The sequence below is a fragment of the Lepisosteus oculatus genome, chromosome 8, assembly GCF_040954835.1.
Source record: "Lepisosteus oculatus isolate fLepOcu1 chromosome 8, fLepOcu1.hap2, whole genome shotgun sequence".
NCBI classification, from domain to species: Eukaryota; Metazoa; Chordata; class Actinopteri; order Semionotiformes; family Lepisosteidae; genus Lepisosteus; species Lepisosteus oculatus.
The window spans coordinates 23,757,203-23,784,078 of NC_090703.1; the positions used below are offsets into that span (position 1 = coordinate 23,757,203).

A 26,876-nucleotide genomic window follows, 5' to 3' on the forward strand; every position below is an offset into this window, starting at 1 on the left:
TAGATTCTAAGTAATGGTAACAGCTAAATATTGCTTTTAATGGATCTCTGTTAAAAGCACAATTCACTACCTGTTCTCTGGTGAGACGAGTAGATCGAATCCTCACTATCTGTTCTTTACCACTGTAGGGGTTTTGTGAATTTACTGCCACAATAATTAGTTGGAACAGTAAATTGTGTGAGTTTACTTTGGCTATGAAGAATCAATCATCAGAACAACAAGGAATCTTTACAAGGATTTACAACAACAGAATACATTTATTGATACATAAAAATAATGTGTACATAAAACATTCAAAATATCAAGCTGATACAAGGTACTACGGTTAGTATGCCATTGGTTACACTAACGTCTTAATCAGTCTCATAAAATAATCAACATTCATGCACTCTTAATTAACTACGGCTACTTAAATTAATTATATTAATAATGTGTTAATAAAATTTTAATTTTTGAGAGGGCTAATATTGAATTATGCTCATCCACATCTGTGGATTTGTAACTCCCACGCAGAAGGATGGGGGAACAGCTGACTAAATCCATTGCAGTGCTATTTAATCTTGCTGGCTCTGTGCCACTCCAGTCCTTAAGCAGTTAGAAGCATCAGGGAGAAGGATCCTGCTGTTGTCTCGCACTGGCAGTCGATTCCCTCAAATGGATTCTGCGGGTCAGCTCTGAGCTGAACTAGGGGCAAAGTCTGCGCACAGGGTGGTGTCTGCTCAGTCTGGGTGAGTCGCACAAAAAGAGGAGAATCTTGGTTTGCTCCTGATGTAGTGGCTACTGCTAAATAATGCTTTATACAGGATGGTTGACAAAAAGTCCAACCGTATTGCTCCGGTGATCAAGCAGGCGCACTGTGGTAGTTAGCTGGCCATGAGGTCTTGCTGCAGGCTAGAGCTCAGGCAGAATTCTCTTAACTATATGAATGGACTCAATCTCTTACTTTGTGCTTTAGGAAAACATTTACAGTATGTCCCAAAGTTCAGACAACTTGTCAGTCAGCCAAGTTAGTTGAGCAGAGAAGAAGGCGAAGTTAGAGGTGATGCACTGCTTTTTAAGTGGGAAATATGTGGTTGATGATCAGTCACGAAGCTACCAGGTGGAGTGGGTGCCCATACCCTTCAGGTCCCTTATTAGTTGGTCATCTTGTTGGATGATTGACAGTGGCCTGTGACTTTTAGGGTTATCTTCAGATGTCAGATCTCTGCCAGGCTCCAGCAGTGGACATCTGTCTTAACTGGATCTGGACTGTTCTGAGAAAGATCGTTATCCTAAAGATAAGCTCGTCTCCCTCACTTGCTCACATGCAAGTCCACAAGGTCATCCTGTGGGTGAGACAACAGAGAGGGGCCTCTTTCGCTACATCCCTGTAACAAACAACAGGCTGTTGGTTTAGGCACACAAAGCTTGTTAGAAATCCTTAATATCACCTAATTCTAAGTAAAATGATAGGTCTTGTCCCTACACTACTAATCTGACTTCAGAAACACCTTTTGTGATGATGCAAGTAGGAGCTTTTTTTAATGCCATCTACTGGAGTGAAAATACAGGATGAACAATAGAACAGCAGACAAGCTTTTCCGAAAGGGTACCACTGGTATACCATGGGAGCCCGGAGGGTTTCCAAATGCCAAACGTAGGGAAAAATCAAACAAATGTTTTGTGATTTTTGTAGAATTCCAGACTGTTCATGTGGTAATGTTCTAGTTTTATTATTTATATCAACAGATGTATTATTTAACTGTGGTTCTGTTTATTTTGGTCTTTATTTTTTTGTATTTAGTACAAATATATTTGTTATATTTGTTTCAGGCAGCACTAACTCACATCTTTCACTACAATTATCATTTTTTTTTCTCCAATTGTATTAGCTGGCATACTGTGGGTGCACATGCAGATGATCTATAGGTTTTCATCTGTTCATACACGCTGTACTGTATATATTACAGAAATTTCAGTATATATTCACTCCCTACCCATCTAAACTCCTTAGCAAACAGAATATACATCTACACAAAACTTTAAATGTAATTTTCATTTCAAATGTTTCTTTTCATTTTACTTATCTGTTTGCTGTGGGAAGCTCTGTCTTTCTTTCTTTGTTGGGTAGGTTTGGGATTTTGGAACCGTCTGTTGTCCTAGTAAAGGACAGAGCAGAGCCACAAGCATTCAGGGTGTCGAAGTGTTCCCTTGCTCCATAATTGTTTGATTGTTTTACCTCAGCTCCATTTTCCTTTGACTACTGGATCTCCCTGCTTTGGATTATCTGCTTTCCTTCACATGCTTGCTGCACCCTGCTCAGATCCCAATTGGATTCAGCCCTCAGTTTCAAGACGACTGCTCAGCAGGTCTGCGCACTGGTATTACACTGAACACATGGACTTTTAAGATACGATGGCACTTCCTGAAAGAGTGGGGGCTTTAACCCTGGTGTTCTGAATAAATCCTACTCTGAACTTCTTAAAAGCGTTACCTTAGTTCAACGTGAAGCAGTTCCTCACTTGCTCACCTGATCTGATGCTCAGTGCTGCTGCATAATACTGCATTGAATCATAATGCTCCTGCAGGCTCAAGACTGGCGTGTTGTACATCCACAGCATAACTGTCACATTCTCATCTTGCAAGAAAGCTTCTCTGCAGTTACGAGAATCGTGTGTTTGCCCCGCTGGAATATTGTCACATGGAAGGTCCCAAACTTTGTTCAGTGTAGAGATGTTGCAATCAAATTGCCAACAATCACTGCTTGTGGAGTTTTGGTAGTGACTTGCACCCCAAGGTCAAAAAGCTAACAACAAGCAAATGGACTATAAATGATCTCCTTTGTTCTTTTTCATGTTTCTTTTGATTTCACATTTTTTACCACTTTTGTATTACTTACCCACTTAGTTGGTTATCTCCAATTAGTATTTTACTAGAAACAGACCCAGTGATTGAGAATGTTTTAAGACTCTGCTGTCTACCTCTGAAGTAATAAGACACATAGGCATGTTCCTTCTACATTTTCCTGCTTGAGTGCTTGGCACTTATCAGAGGAGCAACATGTCTCATGCCAGCATCACTGCAGGTACCTGCCAAGCCGAGTCCTTCTTCTAAGATTAAGGGTGAAGACTCGCAACCCTACCTTAGCAGTGGTCATAGTCCTCTGTTTTTATGGTTAAAAACTCAAACACTCCTTATGATTTTAAAATGGCTTGATGTAGATTTGGTTTCTTAGATGTTTTGTTCTGTCATGTGACTGGTGATGATATTACCAGTAATAGCTATTAAAGTGGAAATGAAACTCACAAACTCATAATAATAACAAAAACAATAATAACAACAACAATAACAATAATAATAATTTCTTACACTTATAAAGCGCTTTTCTGGGCACTCCACTCAGTGGTTTACGGGTAATGGGGACTCCCCTCCACCACCACCAATGTGCAGCCCCACCTGGATGATGCTACTGCAGCCATAGTGCACCAGAATGCTCACCACACATCAGCTATCAGTGGGGAGGAGAGCAGAGTGATGAAGCTAATTCATAAATAGGGATTATTAGGAGGCCATGATTGGTAAGGGCCATGAAAATGGCTTTTGAATATGGCCCTAAGAAAGTTGTCATCTTACTTGATAACTTTTTTTTAAAATGTAGGATGTGTTTTTATTTGGAGAATAGTGTGCCAAAGCTAGTTATTTAATGGTATTTAATTCCCTGAACTTTTGTCACCTGCAGCTACAGCAAGGCGTGGTGTCTTTACAGTGTGCTACTGGTTTCCCTCAGGGGTGGAATAGACAAGGCATGGAGGGTGAACTTGCACTAGTGCAGAAGAGCTACTGACAGTACCAGTCCTTTTGTCCTATATCTTTGTTTCATTTAATAAGAATTAACAGCCACATTTTTAAATTATATTCTTGCTGAGGACAAAAGGCCAAGTCAGCCCTGTGAGATTGTGAGATGACAGATGACAGTCATCCTGATCCTAGAAAGACAAAACAAGGAAAATATCAAGATGGCTTTTCTTATTCTGATTTTAGTGAGGTCCAGACTACAGGTTACCATTCTGTGCTAACTTGTCACAGTGAGAAATCAGGACACCTTGAATTTTCTTTAGTGCTATAATTCTCCCTTCTCCCTCTTTAAATTTTGGGGATAAATTGCCTGATGGAATTTCTGAATTCATGAAAAATAATCTCATTGACTTCTTCATTCAGCAGAATGAATGATTTACAAGTGGCCTAGCTCTGCAGGAAAGTTAAAATTTAATTTTGCCATCTTTGTTTTGAGTTTTGCTTCTCTTTGGTTTAATCCTGACCTTCCTGTATTTTCGCAGCCAGGAGTGTTTGGTCTTTACATATAGACTTCATTACTTAGTTAATAGGGTTTTCCTTTGATACTGTAAGCCTATTGTTTTGGTCATATATGTACACGGTAGGGGTTTTGTGAATTTACTGGCTCAATGGTTAGTTGTAACAGAAAATTGTTTACTTTGGCTGTTAGGAATCAATTGACAGAAAAACTAGGAGTCTTCACAAGAATTCATAACACATGGGATGCATTTATTGATACATTATGTGTATATAAAACCATTCAAGATATCAAGCTTATATGGTGTGCACAGAAGAGATACTGTACATTAAAACAAGGATACTACTGTAGGTTTAGTATACTGTCCATTATACTAACATCCTAATCAGTCTCACTAACATATTCAACATTCAGGCGCTCATAAGTAACTACTGCTACTTAAATGAATTAAATTGATGTTAACGTGTTAATATAGCAATTTTATTTTTGAGAGAGTGAATATTGAATTCAGCTCATCCACAACCGTAGATTTGTAACTTGTGCTTAAACATGTGCTTAAAAAATGTACAGTACAGTAATTAAGATTTACTGAGCTTTCAACAGATTTAACCATCCATTTCATTACCCTACATTGTGATGCTCAGTAATAAAATACACAGTAGATAATATACTGTAAGTAGTAAAATAATTTGCCTCTATCACATATGCAATGCTGTTTACTCACATTTTGCAGTGAAAAAGATGATACGCAGAGGTTAGCACACTTAGGGGAAAGCAAAACTAGACTGAAGTGTAAAACAGCCCTGGTGGAGACAACATTACATTCACTCGTTGCTGTTTGTCCTGGGAAGGAACCTGCCTCACTACTTGCTCTTTCTTCATGTAACATAAACTCTGCTTACCTAAAAATGTTATTATGGGACCACAAAAGTTGAAATTGTTCAAGTCCAGACCTGCGTAACCTAGGAAGAAGGTGTGCTCCATTTTTCATTCAGTATAAAAATTCGTAATTTAAGATGTGGCATTCCCATTTTCATACCCTTCTTAAATGTATTTCCCCTTTCTTGTCCCCACTAGATAAAACGGTTTACATTTTTTTAATGAGGAGTTGTAATCTCAATACAAGCAACCTGACTCTCCTATTTCTAACCTACATCTCTTTGTGAAATGTTAACAAATTATGTTCCTCCCTAATGTTTCCCTTTAAGTCAACTGGTGAAGCAAGTATTCACTTCTCTACCTGATCTTATATGCAGGGGGGTTGCTGGCACATAATGGCTACTATGCATCTTTGTAAGACGATGCTGTTTTAGTGAAAGCTTTTTTATCTGAGTACAGTAATACAAATTTGTGTAGGAACTGGGATATTGTCAATGTACTGTAAGCACAGTCACTACCATCTTAGATCTTAGACTTTGTAAATCTTTCAGTCACTGTTAATTTAACAATTTACTAAGTCTGGAAGGGCAGCCAGATGTAATTAGTAGTACTGTATATATGTGGTATCTTGCATATTAAGATAAGATGAGATCACTTTATTAGCCATATACAATTTCTTGCATTAGGAATTAATCTTTTTTCGCATACCCCAGCTTGCTCTCCATGAGACACAGACAGGGAGAGAAGCTTGGGATCAGAGCGCAGGGTCAGTCATTGTACAGCACAATGGTTAGTTGGGGATAAGGGCCTTGTTCAGGGGCCCAATGGAGTAGGATTCCTCTGCCAGCTGCGGGATTTGAACCAGCAACCTCCCAGCCACAGGTGCAGATCCTTAGCCACAGTGTCACCGCTCAACCCATATTCCACTTCTTAATGACGAACCATCCTATACTTAAAGGATTATATTAACCTGCTCAAGATCTATGCCTATCTATGACTTTATTCCCAATGTGTTTAGAAAACTCCTTGATCTTCATGGTTGATTTGTCTATTGCTCTTTGAGCAGTTGCTTGAAATTCAATACCTATCTGAGGGAATTCACGGTGACAGATGCATTTACTCTGAAGACAAGTTAAAGCACTTTGACTCCTCAGAGACCGAAATAATTACACTAATTTTGTGACCTTTCATGCAATTCTTTTGTACCTGAATTAATTTAGTGCTGTAACAGAGGGATGAATACTAGTGCAATTGAGAATATTCTTATTTTCGTTGCAAATCTAACTTATTAACATATAAAGGCATTTTGTAAATTTATCAGTGTGGAGTAGATTTAGATTCCAGATAGTCCTGTTTGAAAGTGACATGATTTCAAGTTCAGACAGCAACAAAACTCCATAACCTTTTTTAAGGAGCTGTACATGTAAAGATCTTGATTTATATAGTAGGATGAAAAGCTATATATACACCATAAATGTAAGGTAGTAGTACTTTTATTCCAGAAATTATTTTTTAAAAAATGCAAGTAATTTGTCCAAAGCATATAACGGGACAATGTAATGGTATAACCAAACTGTTTTGAAATGACTCATGTAATGGTATTTTTATAGACATAAAACAATTTCAAATTAATGTTTAAATCCTCCAGTGTATCTGAATTCAGAATCTGTTAAAAAAAAAACTGAAACTTGTTCTCTGACATTTTTCTATTTCTAAGATTAAAATCTCTGAAACTGCACTATTCTTGGTTACCGACTTTAACACAGATTCACCTCTGTATTCTTTGGCTTTTATTTCGTTTAATGGAAGGCTTTAAGAAAGCTTCAGTGTGTTCTCTCTTTATTACTGTTTTACAAGGAGCTTTTGTCTTGAGTTCAGCATGCTCAGGCCATTGTTGCTAAGGTTATGTATTTCCATACTATACGTCTTCAAAATAATTTCTTCAGGTGGTAGCGACTGCTCCTCACTCAGTGTATCATAGCACTCAAGGTGGCATTCTCCACCCAAAGAAAAGATGTTGCAAATATCATGCATGCCCTTTTAAATGTATTTATATGATTTATTCACACATGCATAATCTGGGTGACTCAGACTCCTGTTTTTCATATTTTCATCACATGAAAACAGATGGTTGAGTACTGTTCACCACATGGTGTTTTAATTGAGCACAACCCAAGGTATAGAGCTAAAGAAGCACTAGGATTTCTTTTTTATTTTAGATTGCTAGAAAAGTCTAAGAACTCATTTTACATGAATATCAAATAAAAAGTAAAACAATACCAGAAAATGCAAAGAAATACTTTTGTAAGTTAGCTTCTAACTCAGCATTTGCAGTCTGTTTTTAATACCTCTCCATTATAGAACCCCCAGTTGTTATTCAAATGGGTTCACCACTGCAGCCCTGAGTGCAATACAGAAGAGGTGCAGACATCCTTCTTTCTTACATCATCATTGGCTGGAGAGTTGATTGGATTGGTGCAGCACCCACTGATAACACAAAATCCCAGTTATTGGTGACAAATAATGAAATTCAGTAAATAATAAAAACAAGAAAGGTTTCATGGGTGTTTCTGAATTGCGTGTACAGGTACAGTGTACTGAGTGTACAGGTACAGCAGTGGACAAACAATTTAAATGTCTGGGTACATGAGAGACAAAAAAGTATAGTATGTTCAATTCAAGAGCTTCCATACAGGTGTGGAACAGATGTGTTAATTAAGCAATGGGCAGGCATCCTTAGCTATAATTATGGTTAGCATGACTGAAAGACATGGTCTTGATAGTCACCAGATCTGAATCCATTCGAGGATTATGAATTATTCTGGAATGAAGTCTGAGACTGTGTTTTCCACGTACATCAGCCAGACTTGAGCTGCAAATGGAGCCACATACCTCCTAAAGAATGCCAGACACTGATAGACTCTAGGCCCAAAGCCCTAGTGAGTGACTTTATATTGTTGCTTCTATTCTGTTGTCTACTACATTTACATTCTTCTATGTCCTCATCAAGTTAATGCAGGGAAGCAATAAATAAAGCAAACAGAATGCTTGGATACATGGTAAAAAAGTGTGGAATTGAAATGCAGGAAATTTGTGCTTAAGGTCTAAAATGCACTCGTAAGCCCTGATTCTGAATATTGTATATAGTTTTGGTCACCATACTGAAAGGAATAATATAGTGTTAAGAAAGAATTCAAAGAAAAGCAACAAGAATGATTCAGGTCTGAGGTGGCTGTCATATGCAGACAGTTTAAATAGCTAATTTATTTTCCAATCTAAAACAGAGAAGATTAAGAGGAGAAGTGATCCAGGTATTCAAAATCCATAGGGGTATAGATGGATTCAAACCAGAGGACTGTTCCACACACAATTGGCAGCTCAGTTACCAAGATGGTGCCGTTCCTCTCTAGTTTATGTTGTTTATTTTCATGTTATGTCTCAATTTTTGTGTAAAAAATACATGTGTGGCCATTACAAAATGTCTACAAAGATTCTTGGACCTGAGATTTTGAGCGTCGAATCTGAATTCAGTGGAAATGGAAGTACATGGCTTTGCTTCTCAAGCACAGGGCAAACAGGGACACAAATACAAGAGGAAGCGGGATAGGAGAAATGGCATGTTAGTTTGACTCCGGCACCATGCCTGTCATCCTCACTCCCCAGTATCCTGCTTGCAAATATGCAATCACTGGACAATAAGATTGACTAAATTCCCTGTCAGATCAACACTCAGCACAACATGAGAGACTGCTGCGTCTCCTGTTTCACTGAAGCTTGGCTAAAACCCAGCATTACCGATACTGCTGTACAACCTGCTGGATTCATGATATACAGAATTGACAGCTGATACTACCAGTAAAAAGAAAGAAGGTGGAATGTGTTTCATGATTAATAACCTTTGGTGCACTGATGTGGAAATTCTCTACAGATCTTGCTGATCTAATCTGGAATACTTATCAAATGTCACCCTGTGGTGTATTGTAGAACTGAACAATAGTTGTTCTTTCCCTTTTCCAGGGGACGTGGGGGGTTTATGTTGCATAATTATGGGGGGAAGTAGTTTCCATGGTTTTCAGTTAGCTTTTCATTGGAAGCTATGCTGTTCAATAAAGTTAGCATTCAGCGTTCTTCTGCATTTGCCCCTTTGTGCCTTGAAACTGTATATTTCTTGTGCTACAAACATTTCCTGCTTATGTCTATGATTGTGGAATTGTCTTGGTGCCTTCACTGTGCTACACCTATGCATATCTCCAGATTTAAACCACGCTTTACTTTTGACCACAGATCTGGACTCTTTGACAACACCACAATTACCTGCATGCTGGTCACCATTGTGCCTGTGTGACTAGCCTGCTGCCTACAACACCTCACTGCCTGCAGCTTCTCTATACTTTATCTTCCTTTTGTCCTATACGTAGGTTCACCTTACAAGTCACACCTGCTGCTTAATTCCACTTTAAGAATCAGACATAACACATTTGCTGTATTTCTTACAATATACAGTGTGACAGCACACGGGTGGTTGCTGGCACCTTGGGGAACTCCTTCCTACAGATATGTCCCTCTTAGCCTACAGACCATTTTCGCACGTCAGCAAGCACCCTTATCTGAGAGTGGTGATGACTCAGGCCCCTCACCAGGACACCAGGAACACGTAGTGCCACATAGTCAGAGACCTCGGGGCCCTTAGCTCATGGACTGAGATTCAGAGTCTTTAATTTACTCATGCCACTGTCCTATATGATCTCCTCCGAGAACATAAAGGAGGTCCCTTGCCGAGTCTTTTGCTCACAATTCCCTGGGCTCAACGAAGTTCACTTCCAACCATCACCCTCAGAAGCTCAGGGAGCCTCCTACTCTCTTGCTCACTTGGAACCTCTGGCTCCTAGATGTCTCATGGAGCTTCCTGCTTCCCCAAGACAGCCACTGGTCCTGTCACAGTCAGTTAGCCCTTAGACTTCCAGGTCTGCTTCCAGCTGATGAAATGCTCCTAATGTCACCAGGCTGGGCCTCACACACACTGGGACAGACACGCTTCACTCTTGCTCCCATAACTCTTAATGTAACTACACACTACACATTCTCATAGCACTTATCCACTCATAGTGAGACTCAGCACACTCTCCCTAATTAAAATACACACAGAACAACTTTGGCACCTAACTCTCACTGCCCCGTGCTGTGCCTCTGTGGCTGCTGGTGCAGCTTCTCCTTTTCTAGCCTCCACTGCTTTGTCACACGTGGAGATGCTGGCGCACCTCACACCTGTGCTCCGCCATCACTGCATCCCTCACTATTACAGTAGCTCCTATACTCAACTCACTCTACACACTGACCCCCTTGATAGCCCTTTTCTTCCGCACTGTAATAGGCTATCTTTCCTTTAACTCTCTAGGCTCCATACACGAAACAGTCTTTTAAGGCTTCAGTCACACAGTCCCCTCCAAGACTACAGTTCTTCCTGGTCCCTTCTGTTTTAGGCTCCAAAGTTTTTCCCAGTTTCTTCCAGAACTGTGGTTCACTCTCAGTGCCCCTAATTGGGGCTTAGCTACAGCCATTAGGCTGTCATCTCTCTGGCAACTGTAAGGCAGACATTGTCTTGCTTCGGCTTGGCTCTCTCACAGCCGAACCTCTGCATACGGAGTATCTGATCTCCCACTTCCGCTCTTGCCTGCAGCTAGTGCAAGACAAGATGTTGGCTTCTTTGGGAAGTGTTCAGCTTATACAGTACTTAAAGTGTTCTCACAGCTGGGGCTCATAAACTCTTCTAAGATGTGGTTACTGAGGCAATGTGTCATTCTCTGGTGAGAGCTCTGCCTCCACACTGAACACATTCTGTATCCCCACAACAGGAAACAACAGTACTCAAACCAAGCCAATGTTATTGCACTTAACGCTCCCTATTTTGGTTTTTGGTTTTGGTCTGAGATCTAGACTTATCCTCTATTGTTCAGATTCTTGAACACTAACTTTACCCGTCTCTTTAGATAAGTCAATTTTATAATCTTTGTGGATGTTGTTTTCTTTTTACTCAGTTTTGCCTGAGGCTGGGGCTAAATAAGTTGGACACTGCAGCTGTATTTATAATGTGCATCTCTAATTGATATAACCAAGAGGTTGCCCATTGGTATAATAGATGCTGTTTTGTCTCATCTGAGACTTTACCGTTCACCATTCTATCTCCCTGGGATTATGACGCTTTCTGTTTGTTCCCATTCTCTTTTATAGTGAGATAAATCAGCTCACTGCAGTGTCTTGCAGACTGCATACTAACATTCTGTTTTGTGTCTGGATCGCCCACTGGCTTTAGCAGTCTGAGTTGATTCTGTCATCACTCCAGATTCTTCTGCTGCAGCACACTACCTAACAAGCAAGATCAGCCGAAAAGTTCCTTTTTTATGGAACTGTCTTATCCTTATAAGTTGAGCAGTGATCCAGAGAACCCAACTTAAGCTCTGAGCAGAATCAATCACTAAGTGGATCAGAATCAGCTGATCCACTTAGTGACTAATTTTTTAATTTTTCAAGCTACCATTTCATGTGATAAAAAGTGAAATATTCTGCTTTACAGCAGAATTAAGCAACATTATCTACACCTTCTTAATGCCTTGGTTTAGTGTTTTCTTAGTTAAGCACAGACTGTCCCCTAACACAGATAACTGCAAGTTTAATTTAATTAAAATGTGATTAGGTTCACGCTATATCACAAAGGGTTGCATTTGTACAGATCATTAGAATAAACTCTTTTGACTTTTTTTGGTTTTTTGGAGATTTTGAGGCATTGAACAACTTGGGAAAGATCTGAATTAAGAATTTTACAGAGAACAAGATCCATTTGGAAGGAACAGCAGACATATTTATCTTTTTTGTGCCTGAGCAAGGACCTCCAGGCATGGAAAGCATTTCCTTTACAGAAAATATTTGCAACAGGGAGCTCCCAGTGGGTCTATTGTTGCTTTGAACAGTTTTGAATAAACACAGTACAGAATTTGTTATGTTGTTATTTATTTAGTATTATTTTGGGTTTTGCCTTGAGGCTGTTTGTTCAGACATTTTTTTTTACTGATTCAGAAAATTAGCATCGACATGCTCTTAGGATGTGGGAAATCACAAACAGTACTTTGTTTTGGGGTATTTTTCTCTCTTTGCAGTTTGCGATACTTTACCGTGTTATTTTAAAACATGGCATTGATAACATGGCACCATTCTAGTTTATAAAACAATCATGCTTTTTGAACAAGCTACCTATATTTATGAGCTCTTCATGTACTACACATATATGATGTCATCATAGTGCAATTACTGTAAGTAAAGACGATGTACTCTGATGTTAATTCTTTGTTTTGTTTGTCTTTCTGTGACATTCATAGTTAAACCAGATCCCTCACAGTTCTTGCCTGTGGAACATACTTGATGGTTCTTCTGTCATTGCAGAGTCTGCTTGTGTGCCTACTGAGCTGAGCAGCATGGTGCTATGTGTATTGCAATAACCTCCCTTGTTTTGTAGATCTTGAAGATGCTGCAGTCTGAGATTGCTCTGCTGGAGAGTTACTTGGAATGGAAACGCCTGGAGCCACTATATTGGTGTTGGATGGTATGTTTCACTAAATGTTGCACACGAATTGTACATAATATCCTACTTTTTTATTTTCTTTTGCTCTGAACTTTTCAGTGCAATGCAGGAAAATAGATCAGATTCTCATTGCAGACTGGCTTTATTCATTGTAGGTTTTTCAAAGCTGCAGGCCCTTGTGCAAATTGGACTGATGGAAGAACAAACATATTTCGACATTGTTAATGTCACATAAGTGTACTAAAACCACAGCTGGAATATTTATGGTATATGATGCAAATTGGCAAATTATTGTTACAGTTTTATTTAAAAAATGAATGGAACCTTCATGAGAAACATGAAATGGAAACAAAAAACAACACTGGCCTGAAGCTGGTTTTCAAGGATGAAGTTTGTTCAAGCAATTAGATTGATCTTTTTATGAATTAAATCAAGTCTGACTAAACTGGGGTTATTTCTGGTTCTATTTTCTATTTATACTTAACTTATGAGGATCTGTATAATGTAGTTTTCACTTTGACATTATAGAGTGTTTTGCCTTTTGATAGCCACTGTATGTATCTGAATTTGTTTTGTAGTCTTGCTGACTTTTGTAGGGTACAACACATGGCTTGGGGTGTGTACAAATATACAATATATTTCTTCTTTTTGCATTTTTCTCAAAGCTGTCTGCTTCATGAAACACAGGAAGTTCACATTCTGATATGTGCGTTAAGTAACGATAACTGTCAATACCTCTGTTATATCCTTCAGTTCTCACAACTACTGTAGTTGTATTGCTATGTTAACAAAAAGGATAATATTTTAGTAAAATATTAAGAACAGATCACCTTGCTAACCAAAGACCCTTTATAATAACCAACAAAAGTTGCAACTTTGTACAATTTTGCCAAAGCAAATTTGTAGACTTCCAGAGAGTGAAATGTAATAGCATAAAAAAGCCACAAATGAAATGAGGTCATTCAGGACATTTAGTCCATTTGGTAGATTCTACCTAATTGATTTGAGGATGTAATCCAGACATTGAAAGAAGCCTACTGTTCTTGGATTTTAATGCGCTCCCACATTGCTCCTACTTGTGACCTCTTGTCAGTGATTTAGTGCTAATATTGAAGACGTTCACTGAGTTGACTTTGTCAGTGCCTTTGAAGATTTTGAATATTTGGATCAGGTTTCTAGTGGCAGCGTGGTGCAGTGGTTAGCACTGCTGCCTTGCAGTGCTGGCCCTGGGTTCAATTCCAGACCTGGGGTGCTATCTACATGGTGTTTCTATGTTCTCCTCATGTTCCTACTGGTTTTCCTTGAATCAAGAGTTCCTGACTGATTCCTTCATTTGATTCACTAAATTCATTTGGTATAGTGAGAAGAATCAGGATTTGAGCTTATTATATGAGCACAGGAAATGGTTTAACTCCAATCCCGAAGCTTAGAGAACAAAAGAGAGAATGTGGAAACTCAAGTTGAATGTGATACAGTACAATTTCAACAATCATAATGTGTCAGACCCATAAAAACACATATACCCCTCATATAGCCTTTGAGGGCTGTGCATGAAGAATGGATTTTGCGCATTATTTCAAACAGCTATTGATTTAACTTTCCAAAAAATCCTGAGTTATATCAGAAAATAATAATAAATTCAGGATATTCTACAATAGGAAAGCACATTTCTGTTTTTAAGTTTCAATATGGTCTTCAACTGTGAATACAAATGTGACCTAAATGAGGTAAATAACAACATCACGTCCTGTTTTATTAGTTTTTTGTCATCCTTCCATTGTTAAATGTTTAGCTGATAAACTTGATTTGCTCTGACATCTGCAGAAATTAGAATGTAAAATTTATGTTACAGTTTTATTGTTTCTATTAGTTCTTCATTAATTATTTGACCTTACCTTTGGTGAGACCTTTGTGTTCTAAATAGAAATCTAAATTTTATGTCATGTTGTTGCTTTACTACTGTATGCAACAAACAAGCTAAGCTCTCATCAGCTTAACTGTCTATATCCAATATTTCCTCTAGGCTCTTTCCAAAAATATAATATAATCTTCTTTCTAAAACTACATATTTTTTCATGTGGAAGAGAGAAAACTAAATCTCTCTTTTTATCAACTTTATATAATAGCTAATGTTTTGTAACTTCATAAATGATTAAGCATTAGATTATTAATTATTTCTCTGAATAAGGTATTAGGTTGTGCTGTTTTATTTGATCATTTAGTTTTTAATTTTGCTATAGTAAAACGCTACAAAGTAATATGCTCTTCTACAAGCAAACTACAGAATAAATATAGGGTCTAAGAAAACATTACTGTATTAATTGAATTAAATTAAATTGAATAAAACAAGTGAATCAAACTTTCCTATAAAGTATTTATTATATATAATAACTATTTTATATTATGTAAGTCATTGTTACCAATAGGGTGTCAAAAAAATAGAAATTATAGGATGGGACTAACTATTATTGAAGTTAATAAAGATATGCCAAAAAGACATCTGAGCAGTTTATACAATTTTGAAGCACCTGAGTTCTTTATCTTCTGGCACACCACTGGAGAAAGAGTAATAAATCAAAAGGAGATCAGACATGCACAAAAAGGGTGTGCACAGGGTGATATAGCTGCTGCTTAAAACTATAACCAGCAGCTATATCACACTGTAACTCTCAAATGGCTACCCACCAAAGCTAAGCAGGTTTTGTTGTGAGTCTGGCCAGTATCTAGATAATGTAGGAGACCTTCTGGGAAAGCTGAAGTTGCTGCTGGAAGAGGTGTGAGTGGGACCAAAAGGGAGCACTCACTCTGCGGTCTGTGTAGGTCCTAATGTGCGACATAACTCAAACAACGCACACACACAGGTACTAATACACGAGGATACATTTATTAATACATAGAATATGCATGTAAACCTAACAGATCTTATCGAGAGGGTTATCAGAATACAAAAGGTATATATTCAGTCAGTTACAAAGTGTTACACATATCAAGAGGACATACGTTCAGTATATCATTCATTAAGACCGTTTCGTAAATGAACTTGGTTATAACTTCTACATTAGATACTCAAAACAAGTACATTAAATTGATATCAACTGGTTGGGATAACAATTGAATTCTCGAGCTGTAATGCATTGAAGTTGAATACTCATCCAATCTCTGGGGATTCAGATCTCCTGCGGGCACAAAGAAACAGTTGCAGGCTGTTGCTGTCCAATCCGCGCTCTCTGGCTCGGTGCCAGGCTGTGCTGTGCGGCTTGCGACGGTGAGCTGCTGATGTTCACTGACCGGCTAGTTAGTGTTGGCTGTAACTAGCAAAGTTTGTGCACAGGAGAAAAGATGACTGTGGGTCCCAGCAAGTCAGGAAGAGGACTGGTTCGTTCCTGATGAAGAGCTAGTTCTGAATAATGATTCAGCTGTCCACAGTTCCGACCTGTTCATGAGGCCTGCTGCTGGTTCTAACCTCGGGTGGATCCTCTGGTTACTCTCTGGCAACCCCCGCTCTCGACTCTTAGAACAAAGGAAAGTTCTGGCACTCGGACACACTGGCCGTTCCGTGGTTGTCCGGGCTGAGTCTCAGGATGGTCAGGAGGTTCGCTGCGAGAATGTCCTGCCCTTGGGAGCCTTCTGCTCCTGGGCCGTCCTGCCCTGGAATTCTCCTTTGAATTCCCTTTAGAATTGTCCACAGAATCCTCCTGAATCCCTTCTGAATCTTACTGAATCTCTCAGGCTCTCTGTGTTGCCTGTTTTTACCTGGAGGAACTTCAGCTCGTTGATTGGCTGAAAGTTCCATGGGCATCAGAGTCCCACGTGGGTTACTTGGCCCTACCAGTCCCTGATTGGTTGATCAAGGTGAGATATGAGTCACTTACTCCTGACACTTAGTAATGCAGTCCAGATGTCCAACTGGCACTCCCTAGACAGATAGGCGCCAATGGATGACCATTGATCATGATAGCCAGGCTTAGCTAAGTGCATCCCCCTTTGGGAGCTGTCCTTATCAAAGGAACCCTAAATCAGCCTGCATGAATAGTTTCTCTGTGGCTGGACCACAGAGATGAACAGAGAAATGAGGCCTAATTTGGGAAAGCTCAGAAACACTTAATTTTGCCTTATTAATAAGCCTCGCCGCTACAACACTATTCAAAATCTTGAAAAATCAGGTCAGGACAGCCAGTTTGAATTAAAGATTGGTAAATGATACAAATAATAGTAGAAAACAGGGGAAGCTTTGAGTTAATTCTAATATGAAACCTATCTGCATATTTCAAAGTGATTGATTTGGTAACTTAATGCTGGAAATGTAGGGAAAATGATGTAATAAAAAATAAAATTTAAAAAGCCATTATGATTCTAAATCAAAGTTTGCTCTGTAAGAATATTACTGTGCTGTATCCTTATTATACTAAGTTATTATTCAACCTATACTTAAGTTGTTATTCATACTACACTATACAGTAGTAAGTTATTTATGCTACATGTACAGTATTACATTCTTTATTGGGGAAGAAAAACAATTACATATACAGTCATGTGAAATGGAAAGTACAACTTCTTAAGATGTTATGGTTTTAAATACAATACATACCATTCTATGGTATATATTATATTTATGTTATTGAGCAGGATGTTAACGCATAATAGAAATAGAAAATCATATGTCTAATTTCAAGATACAAGATTAAGGGCTTCAGTTGTAAATTATGCTGCACTTGTCTTTCCATTTTTTTTTTGTTTCATATGAGCAGAAATAGTTCTTGTGTTGAAGAATCATTATAAATTTTTAATTCTGAAGTCAGGGTAACATTATTCTATTCTATTTAAAATGTTGATTGACAACCACAGCAGTTTTTAGAGATCAAACTTAGTATGAACAGAGTTCACAGAGATGTACTGTACTGTACAGATCATCCTTTTTTTAATTTACCAAGAAACTCTAAATTTAACTGATGTCTGATTTAACACGCATTACAAATTAATCCTGATTCACAGCTCTCTGCAGATGCAAAAAATCAAATAACTCAAATTTGACATATTGTATCCATCTTCACAGTTGAAATGCTTAGCTTTTTGTCAGGTAATAACATTTAAATGTCAAAATGGAAAGTAATACATGGTAAAGAAGAAGTTGAAGTTGAGTCAGATGATCCTTTGCTGCTGTGGACATAAGAAACTAATACTACATGATCCACTTGCTTTTTTTTTTAAAGAACATTTTCAGACAATATGATAACTTAAAAAATGGTGCATTGAGCATGAGGTATAGTAATAACAGTTTCAGAGCAAGTAATAGTCCAGTGTAATTTTATTATAATATTAAGCAGAAAATGCTTTACAATTGCATTAATGGGGTTGTTAAGGGACAAATGAATGAAAAAAATGCTTAATTGTCACAGGTAATGCACTAAACTTCCCATCTGACTAAAAGGAATTTGTTCCCCATCAAATTACATGCTAATAAGTGCTAGAAGGAGAAGTGGAGACTTTTAAACAAATACTGATTTCTATAAAATAAATACAAAATGGTTTTAGAGTAAGACAAACTGTGACATCAAAATGGTTCCTCATAAAATATTAATTTTCAGATTGTGGGTGATAGGCATTCAAGGCAATGTTTCTATTTCCATTGAGAGATACTTAGTGTTTAAAAAACAGAGTACAGATTACTTAACAGAAGAATGCTTAAACTCATTTGACATGCAAGCAGTTATAGCATGCATTATATATATATACAAAGATTGAAGATGATTCTTTAGAAGAAGACAGAAGTGGTTTCTGTTGACTCTTAAATTATATCTTCTAGATATGTAAAATAAACAAAAAAGATAATAGGATTTTAGTTTTAAGAGAAGAATTTAAAACAAATGATGTTAAGTTTGTACAATACACTAGCAAGGCCTCATTTTGAATATTCTGTATTCATATATGTTACAAAATAGACACCGCTACTTTGGAATCCAGCCAGAGAAGAGCAAAGTGATAAATTCTTGGGCTCAAAGGAATGACCTACACTGACAGGCAAATGGAACTGAACCTCTAGTATCGGACAGAGAATATTACAGGTGGACCTGATGCAAGTATTCAAAATCTCAATTGACTTTAGAATTTTGCTTAAAATTGAGAACAGGGAGAAGTCGTTTATGCAAAGGATTGTATGGAGTATGGAATAAACTAGCCATGTGCAGGTGATACCCTGATGTCTTTGAAGAAACAGCTGGATGTGATCCTTGGTTCAATTACATGCTAACTGCCAAATGGGCTAGATGAACCAAATGGTTTTGTAAGTGTCCTTGTGTTTTTGACAATATTGTAGAAGTAGGGCTTTGTGTGAAACGGTCCTGTTTGTGCTGTTACTAAGTGCCATAACCCTGTGACAAATGTGGGAATATTTGAGTCATTTTCATTTTATAAGATACCAGTTAACAAAATTATCTATAATGTGTTTTGCTATGTGTGGGTACCAAAATACAATTCTGATAAATCTATGAGAATTCTAATAATTTGCTTTTAATTAATGTAAAAAAAAAACTTTCCTTTCAGGCATTTCTAAATGTTTTTTACTTGAAATTCAGGTTCTATAACAAAAAGTTATTTCCATATAGAGTCACAACATGGCATTCCTAAAAATAATGAGTAAGGCAAGTTATAGTTGTGAGTCCTATAGCTGAAAATTAAATTGAATTGTGCCATGTTACCAGTTTTGAATGACGGTAAATCAAATGCTGGAGCTGTGACTTCAGAACTTTGCATATATAAATTATTTTGTATATTTTGTCCATCAAAATACATTTTTTTTTAAATAAATAATATAATCGATATTGCAGAATTACCCAGGGTTTGTATAAATATAGAGAAAACACTTAGACGAATTACCATTTTTACTTCTTCATGCCACATATGATTAACGTAGGATGGTTATTTAAAAAACCATGTCAGGATAGTGATTCACTTTCTTTAAAATTCCATTGCTTAGTTGGATGACGCAGTTTCATTCTTTGTGCCTGTGCCTTTCTTTGTAGCCTGTACGGTTGTTGCATTCAAAAGGACATATAAGCCATGTCACAACACCTCAACAATACAGGGAATATTAGAGCCAAGTGCTAAAAATTTGCATAAGATGAAGTCAAACCCCTTCATCAGGCTTGAAACATTAAAAAAAAAAATTGGACTTGCCAAGCAGCATGTTACTTTATAAAGGGCATTTTTAACATCATGATAGAGAACAGATGTTTATTTTTCTTTCCTGTTGCTTTGTTCCACTGACACTCTAATCTGTTTCTGTTCTTTAAGCTGCCAGTAGCTCAGTGTATATGAAATTTTTCCTTAATGATCTCAGTGTCAGAAAGCTCTCAAGACTGCAACAGATGTTAAATAAAAATACAATCCATAAAAAACAATTTAAAAGTGTTGTTATTTTTTATGATGTACTTATCACACATAAACGTATCACTGTATAATTTAGAATTTCTTAAAGATTTTTTGTTTATCATCTTACTGTTGAGTAGAATGTACAGAACAATGAAGATAATGGCAGCTGATATTCGGCAGCTGTAATGCACATTATGAGCTTCATTCACAAAGATTTCGGAAATGACTACAAATTCACCTGCAAATTCGGTGCAATTAGACATGAGCAATGTCGGTGCAATTAGACATGAGCAATGTAGAGGCTGCGTCTATAAAGGGCAATGTAAAATTACACAAAACTAAAAAATGCAAGTTATATTAAAAGATGTGCCTTATCAGAAGGTGCACCTGAAGAAAGGCATCTTAAGTGGAATATGCAGTGCTTTTGAACTTGCGTGGAACGATAGGAGAAATTTCATGTAGAATTTTTTTTGTTGTTGTTGAATATCAAATATTATAAACTAAGAAATGTTTAGATAAAATAATATCTTTGTCGAGATATACTGTATATGAGCTCATTGGAGCTGCATATTATGAATGCTAGGGTTTAATGTGGTTTTAACTTGTTTGGATAGAAGGGAGGTAAATTGGCCCTATTGACAAGGTAATCCTGCTCCTCTACCATCTGCACCCCATAGTGAATTGATCAAGATCAGGAAGATGTGCTTGGTTGGGGTGGCTGAGCAGAGAACATCATGAAGGAAAGTCTTTAAATGAATGAGAGAGCAAATGATTGATATCTATGTTTAGATAAACCACTCCTGCTAAAGAGCTTTTTATAGGAAAGATTCAGCTCATTACAACTGATTTCCATGAGTGCTGTCCAGGCATGTCTGATAGTAAGAACCATTATTTTAAGTACTATATACATATTGTTACTCTCATGACTTTTCTTTCCACACCCTTTGCATACTGTACGTGCATAGTTTGCACAGAATTGTGTTATTGTAGAAATAGTTATCAATCATGCTATAGGCCTGTATCCTTACTATCCTGTAATTAATGGAAAACCAGCTTTTTTAACATGTTCTTTAGGTTTTCATTATTTTTCTACCTGAGGATTAAAACGCAGTAATAATTTTACTGCAATTAATCTAGTACATCTACGGTATACTGTAGATCAAATGCTACTGAGGATTACATGTTGTTTTTCTGATTCATTGTTGTGAACAACAGAAAACCACGGTTAGAGCTGCAGTAAAAAGAATATCCAGTTATATCAAAGTGTAATCTCCAAAATTAAATGAGTACTAACATTAAGCTATGTGGATGGATTCAGAATGAATAGCAATGAAGATATTATTTGAATATGAATGCATTTATTACACAAAATATTGATTGAAGGTAACAAAATAGACTCTAGTTGTATGCTTATCACTAGGTTTGAACTATTTTTAATTGCATTTGTTTCTGCAATTTACTTTTAAACGAAGCAACTGCTCCTCATTTTGTCAAATATACAGTAGGTCTACCATCTTCCATGTGTCATTGTGTGGCAACACATTGATTGTATGATGAGAAAGACAAATCTGTGCAGAGATTAGACCATTAAAAGACTTGATCAAGCTTTTATAGAAGATACACATTCATATTTCTGTAATGTTACCTTGTCCACATATTTAGCATATTTTAGCTCTTTATCTATTAATCCATTTTCTAAACCTCTTTATTTAATTCAGGGGCTCAGAACCTTATCCACCAAGCAACAGGTACAAAGCGGGATACACCCTGGACAGGACACCAGTCCATCGCTGTGCACTCAAATACAGTACACAAACATGCACACATTAATGCAGCAGCATTGCAAGGCATCACTGTGCTGCCCTCTGATAGTTGTTAATTCCATTTCACATTAAGTAGATACATAAAAAGCCAAGGATACAGGTAGTACAAGTATATTTGCATTATTTATAATTTTCTGAAAGCCTTGGATGTGGTTAATAAATGAAAAGAGATCATTCTGACCTAATTTAATGTATGTGAATGGATTGAGAACTGGTTAACGAGCAGAACAGAGTTAAAATTACAGGAGAGAACTCTAATTGGAGTTCTAGTCCTGTTTTTTTTTTCAGATTTGCATAAATGATCTAGCTCTACTGTAGCTCGTCAAAGTTTCAGACAACACAAAAGTTGTAGTGGCAAAAAACCTAGAACAAAGGCAATACAAAAAGACTTACAGTTTATTGTCCAGGACTTGTCAAACTGGTTGACAAACGAAATTTAACATAATAATAATAAATATTATTTTTTACATCTATATAGTGCTTTTCTGGACACTCCACTCAAAGCACTTTACGGGTAATGGGGAATCCCCTCCACAACTACCAGTGTGCAGCATCCACCTGGATGATGCGACGGTAGCCATAGTGCACCAGAACGCTCACCACACACCTGCTATCAGTGGGGAGAGCAGAGTAATGAAGCAATAATGATGGGGATTATTAGGAGGCCGTGATTGGTAAGGGCCAATGGGACATTTGGCCAGGACGCCAGGGTTACACCCCTACTCTTTTCGAGAAATGCCCTGGGGTTTTTAATTACCACAAAGAGTCAGGACCTCAGTTTTACGTCTCATCGGAAGGACGGCGCCTGTTTACAGTATAGTCTCCACGTCACTATACTGGGGCATTAGGACCCACGTAGACCGCAGGGTGAGTGCCCCCTGCTGGCCCCACTAACACCTCTTCCAGCAGCAACATTCGTTTTTCCCAGGAGGTCTCACATCCAGGTACTGACCAGGCTCACACCTGCTTAGCTTCAGTGGGCTGCCAATTGTGAGTTGCAGGGTGATATGGCTGCTGGCCATGGGTAACATGGGGGACTATTGAATATTACAGTACATACAGGAAGCAAACATGCATTATAAATGTAAGATGGGTGATTCATCTTGAGGAGAAAACTTATGAAGAGGATATGGAAGATGAGCATGAGAACATAAGAAATGTGATATGCAAGAGATTCAAAATAACCCATTTGGTATTTTGTATCTAACTGATCTGTGAAGACTTTTTTGTACTGTACATATCCGTTATGAGCAATGGACTTTGTACTCATAAGTTTTAGAAAGCAATTTTGTACAAGCAAGCTTAGGTAGGAAGCGCTCGCCATGGCAACCCGCAACCACAAGCAAGGTAAGAGGAAGTCAGCTATTACTATTTCAGAAATTGAATGAAACTGAATGATTACAAACAAGTGCAAGTCTACGATAATAACCACTTCGTCTGTTGAAGATTGACTCTTTTTTAAAGCAAAATGTTAACAAGTACTAATATGCATACATACAATATATAAATCTGGGTATGTGAAGAATTTTGTTACAATTACATTTTTGACTGTTTAATGAATAAAACAAACAAATAAATGTAAAATAAATTATAATAAGATTAAGAATAGTTGACAGAATGAGGGTCAAGGGAAGATCATAAGACAAGAGAAGAAGTATAAGCTCCAAATAACTAGCTGAAAAACAACTTATTTGGAGGATGCTAGCCACTGGTTACCACTGGTTTTGAAGTGGTAAACTGGATTAATTGAAGACAAAGTAAGACTGTATCCCCCACCACAGTCTAGCACTTTGAGAGAAAAAAAGCAGTCCAGTTAGAGAAAAAAGTTGAGTTGCAGGGTGTACTCTTTTGGAGCAAACTGTAACTTCCATGCATGTAAAATAAAAGACCTTTGTTGCTGCAACAGTTCAGTGCCGCATGATTATTTACATCCCACAGAGGGAAGAAAGAACATTTTATCAACATCACTCAGCTGTTGTTTGAAGTTGAGGTTTCAGCTTCAAATACATAGCTGGGTAGTACGTTCTCTACTCCCACAACCGTTTGAATGAGAAAGTGCCACCTGTTCTCATTTTTGCGATGCACTTCCATGTGGCATCTACAGTACTTGTGTTCCCTGGTGCTCCAACAAATCGAGTAAGCAAGGTATTAATCATTTCAGCTTCTGCTGCTAACATTTTTGTGGGCATTTTCCCTGTCACTTTGGAGAGAGTTGAAGTCTACCATAATAACCACTTCTTCTTTTGCAGATTTAATATTTAAATAAAAAAATGTAATCAAATTATATAGTGTTAAATTATCATTAATATTTTTTATTTAATTGTGTATAACACCATTTGTTAATATGTGTATAACATCAATGTTATACACTATATACACGTTTATATGTTATACAATGTAAACGGATCCATGTTAATAACTGGTGGTGTATAACAATATTTGCATATTTTTGTATTTATATATTTGGAGTGTGATCCATATAGAGTCTGAGATTCTTTCATTTTCTAAAACCTATTATTATTATTGGCTTTTGTTTCTTGATCACGGAACAGATATAAGAAAGTCAATAAAAGAATTGTTTGAAAACTGTTATTTCAGATTTTGCGTTTTCAGTCTATAGGACATGAAACTACCTCAAGCCAATTTGAGATGCATGCTTTTCCAGTTCACTGAATTTAAAATGTAGATACTGCTGGTTTACTGCTAAACTTCCAAGCTTGTTACTTATTCTGGTCACCTGTAATGTAGTCCTCCAACCTTGAGAAGTCAGTGTAGTCCACGCAGTCAGAAATTATCTGCTTATCTCCTTGTCCTGAGAAACCAAAGTCTAATAATGCAATATCTGTCAGTGCCATCATTTTACAAAATGTATTCTAAATAATGTAAAAGGTACAGACAGTACAAAAATGCTAGCAAATGCCAATAGTGTGTAAGTAAAAGATATATATGTCGCTTGATACAGAAAAAGTCTTGTGCCATGAAAGAAAATTTAGTAAAGCTTAGAGGATCATAAGAACATAAGAGTTAGAGATTGTGCAGTCTTGATTTCTGCTGAAAGTAGTAATATTAGTAATAACTGAGCAACAATTTCTTAATTTTCTAATATGTCATGAAATAATGTTAATAAGCAGGTATAAAATAAAAGAAAATAAATATATAGAGAGTGCTACTAGAATTTACTTAGGTCTTATATTCCAATCGATATTGGTAGGCCCACAAAAAGAGCAACAATGGAGAACAGAGAATAGGGTAGAGCCAAATGTTTGTAGCATCTTGATTATGTTTTAATAGGAAAATGGAGGTCTAATATTCACTAATTCAAACTAATTTTAACTTAAAACTGTTGCAACACTACAGTCTTTCATTTTGTGTTCTGTCACACTATAAGTATGCTTAAACTTAAATGTGTTAGATGTAGAATGGCAATAATGACCCCAAAAATAACAAAAGAACATTTTATAATTAGAATGATCTGCTGATTACTTGATAATTCCTCTCATGAGTTTTTCAACATAGCTTAACCACCATTATTTAACCAATATAAAATAATTGAAGGTCTTGCTGTTGTGATTCATTGGTCAATTTCAACAGCATGGACATATTTCTGATTCCAATTGTGAAGTTCTTTGTATGTTCAGTAGTTTCCACAACAGGGAATCTGTATGTGTTACTTTTCATTTTAGAGCAGTAAATTCTAGGCTTTTTTCAGTGTGCAAAGTGTATATTTGTGATTTATTTTTCCTTAAAAAAACATCTATCTAAATACTTTGTTGCAGATACTTTATTCCGGAGTGGATATGAAAACGTTACTGGTAGTGGAATTAAACATTTCCCCAAGCCCAGATCCCATGGCAACATGGCTGGCTTGTTTGTTCCAGATGGTTGTGACTCTGTCTCAGCCTTAAGATCCACCAACTTATGCATTTTCTTATTCACCAATCTGAAAAGAAAGTAATTCAGAAATATCTAAACTTACCTGAGCAGTGACTGTTTGCTGTTCCACTTCCTCAGACATACAGTAGGTTTGAATTTTAAGAAAAAAATAATGCCTGGAGTCTCAGATATCAATTCAGAGACTCGTCTAACACCAGGATATCGGTAGACATGTCCTTGAAACCAACCAGTATACAATAAAGTGTACATGTGTATGTCTATTTATAGAGAGAACAGTTAATTGTGACTAGCAGGCATAATGATCATTGCCACCAGTTAGGTTAAAAAGTTGGGTTGTTGTTTTATTCTGTGTTGTTGCAACCATTTCCAGACTTCACAATAGTAGATGGATACATGAAAAGGTATCTTTAAATTAAAGGATTTTCAGCTGGTGAAGCTTCAGGTCCAGTTTTCTTGAATGTGATGTTGCAGACAGTACTCAACTTTTTAGCATTGCAAATTGACGCTTATTAAGACCTTATAACCCTAACAGCATAGAGGCAGAATGAGAGTTCCCTTCAAATAAGCAAAAAAAACTTTTGCTTTAAAGATTCTTGATGCATTGCATAATTTAGCATGAAGGCTTCTCACAGAGTAACAATGTGGTGCTTTGTCTCCTGTAAAGGAAAGCTTCATGCAGTTCTAGTTTTTTGAACAATCACTATTTTTGAAAGAAAACATTTATCTGGTCAAAAAAGCAGTGCATTTCTGCATGGTGGTTAGGTTTCTTTATCATCCTTTTTTGCATTTTTAAGATTTATCTTTGAAGAGTGAACATTTCCCTTTGACAACACACTTTTACCGATAAAGTCTAACATTATTTGTGTATCCCACATTTATTAGTTGATTCTTAAATAGTAAACTTCCATATTTGCCCAATATAAGGAAATGCTTAGAATAGTGTATCAACAATTATTACCTTTGTGAGAGCCCTTTTAGATATGATAACAATATGGAGTAATATAAGTGTCCAAATACCTAATGCTTTATCTAAAATTAAAAAGTTTTT

At 37.0% G+C, this 26,876-nt stretch overlaps 1 protein-coding gene across 2 annotated transcripts in view; it reads left to right on the plus strand.

The window, feature by feature from the left end:
* The window catches only part of tedc1 (tubulin epsilon and delta complex 1), a 70,593-nt gene that overhangs the window by 23,516 nt on the left and 20,201 nt on the right, over window positions 1-26,876 (plus strand). For both annotated transcript variants that reach the window (XM_015351155.2, XM_015351154.2), the window contains exon 6: window positions 12,678-12,764. In XM_015351155.2, the coding sequence (XP_015206641.1) occupies window positions 12,678-12,764 (87 nt within the window). The remainder of the gene's footprint in view (window positions 1-12,677; window positions 12,765-26,876) is intronic.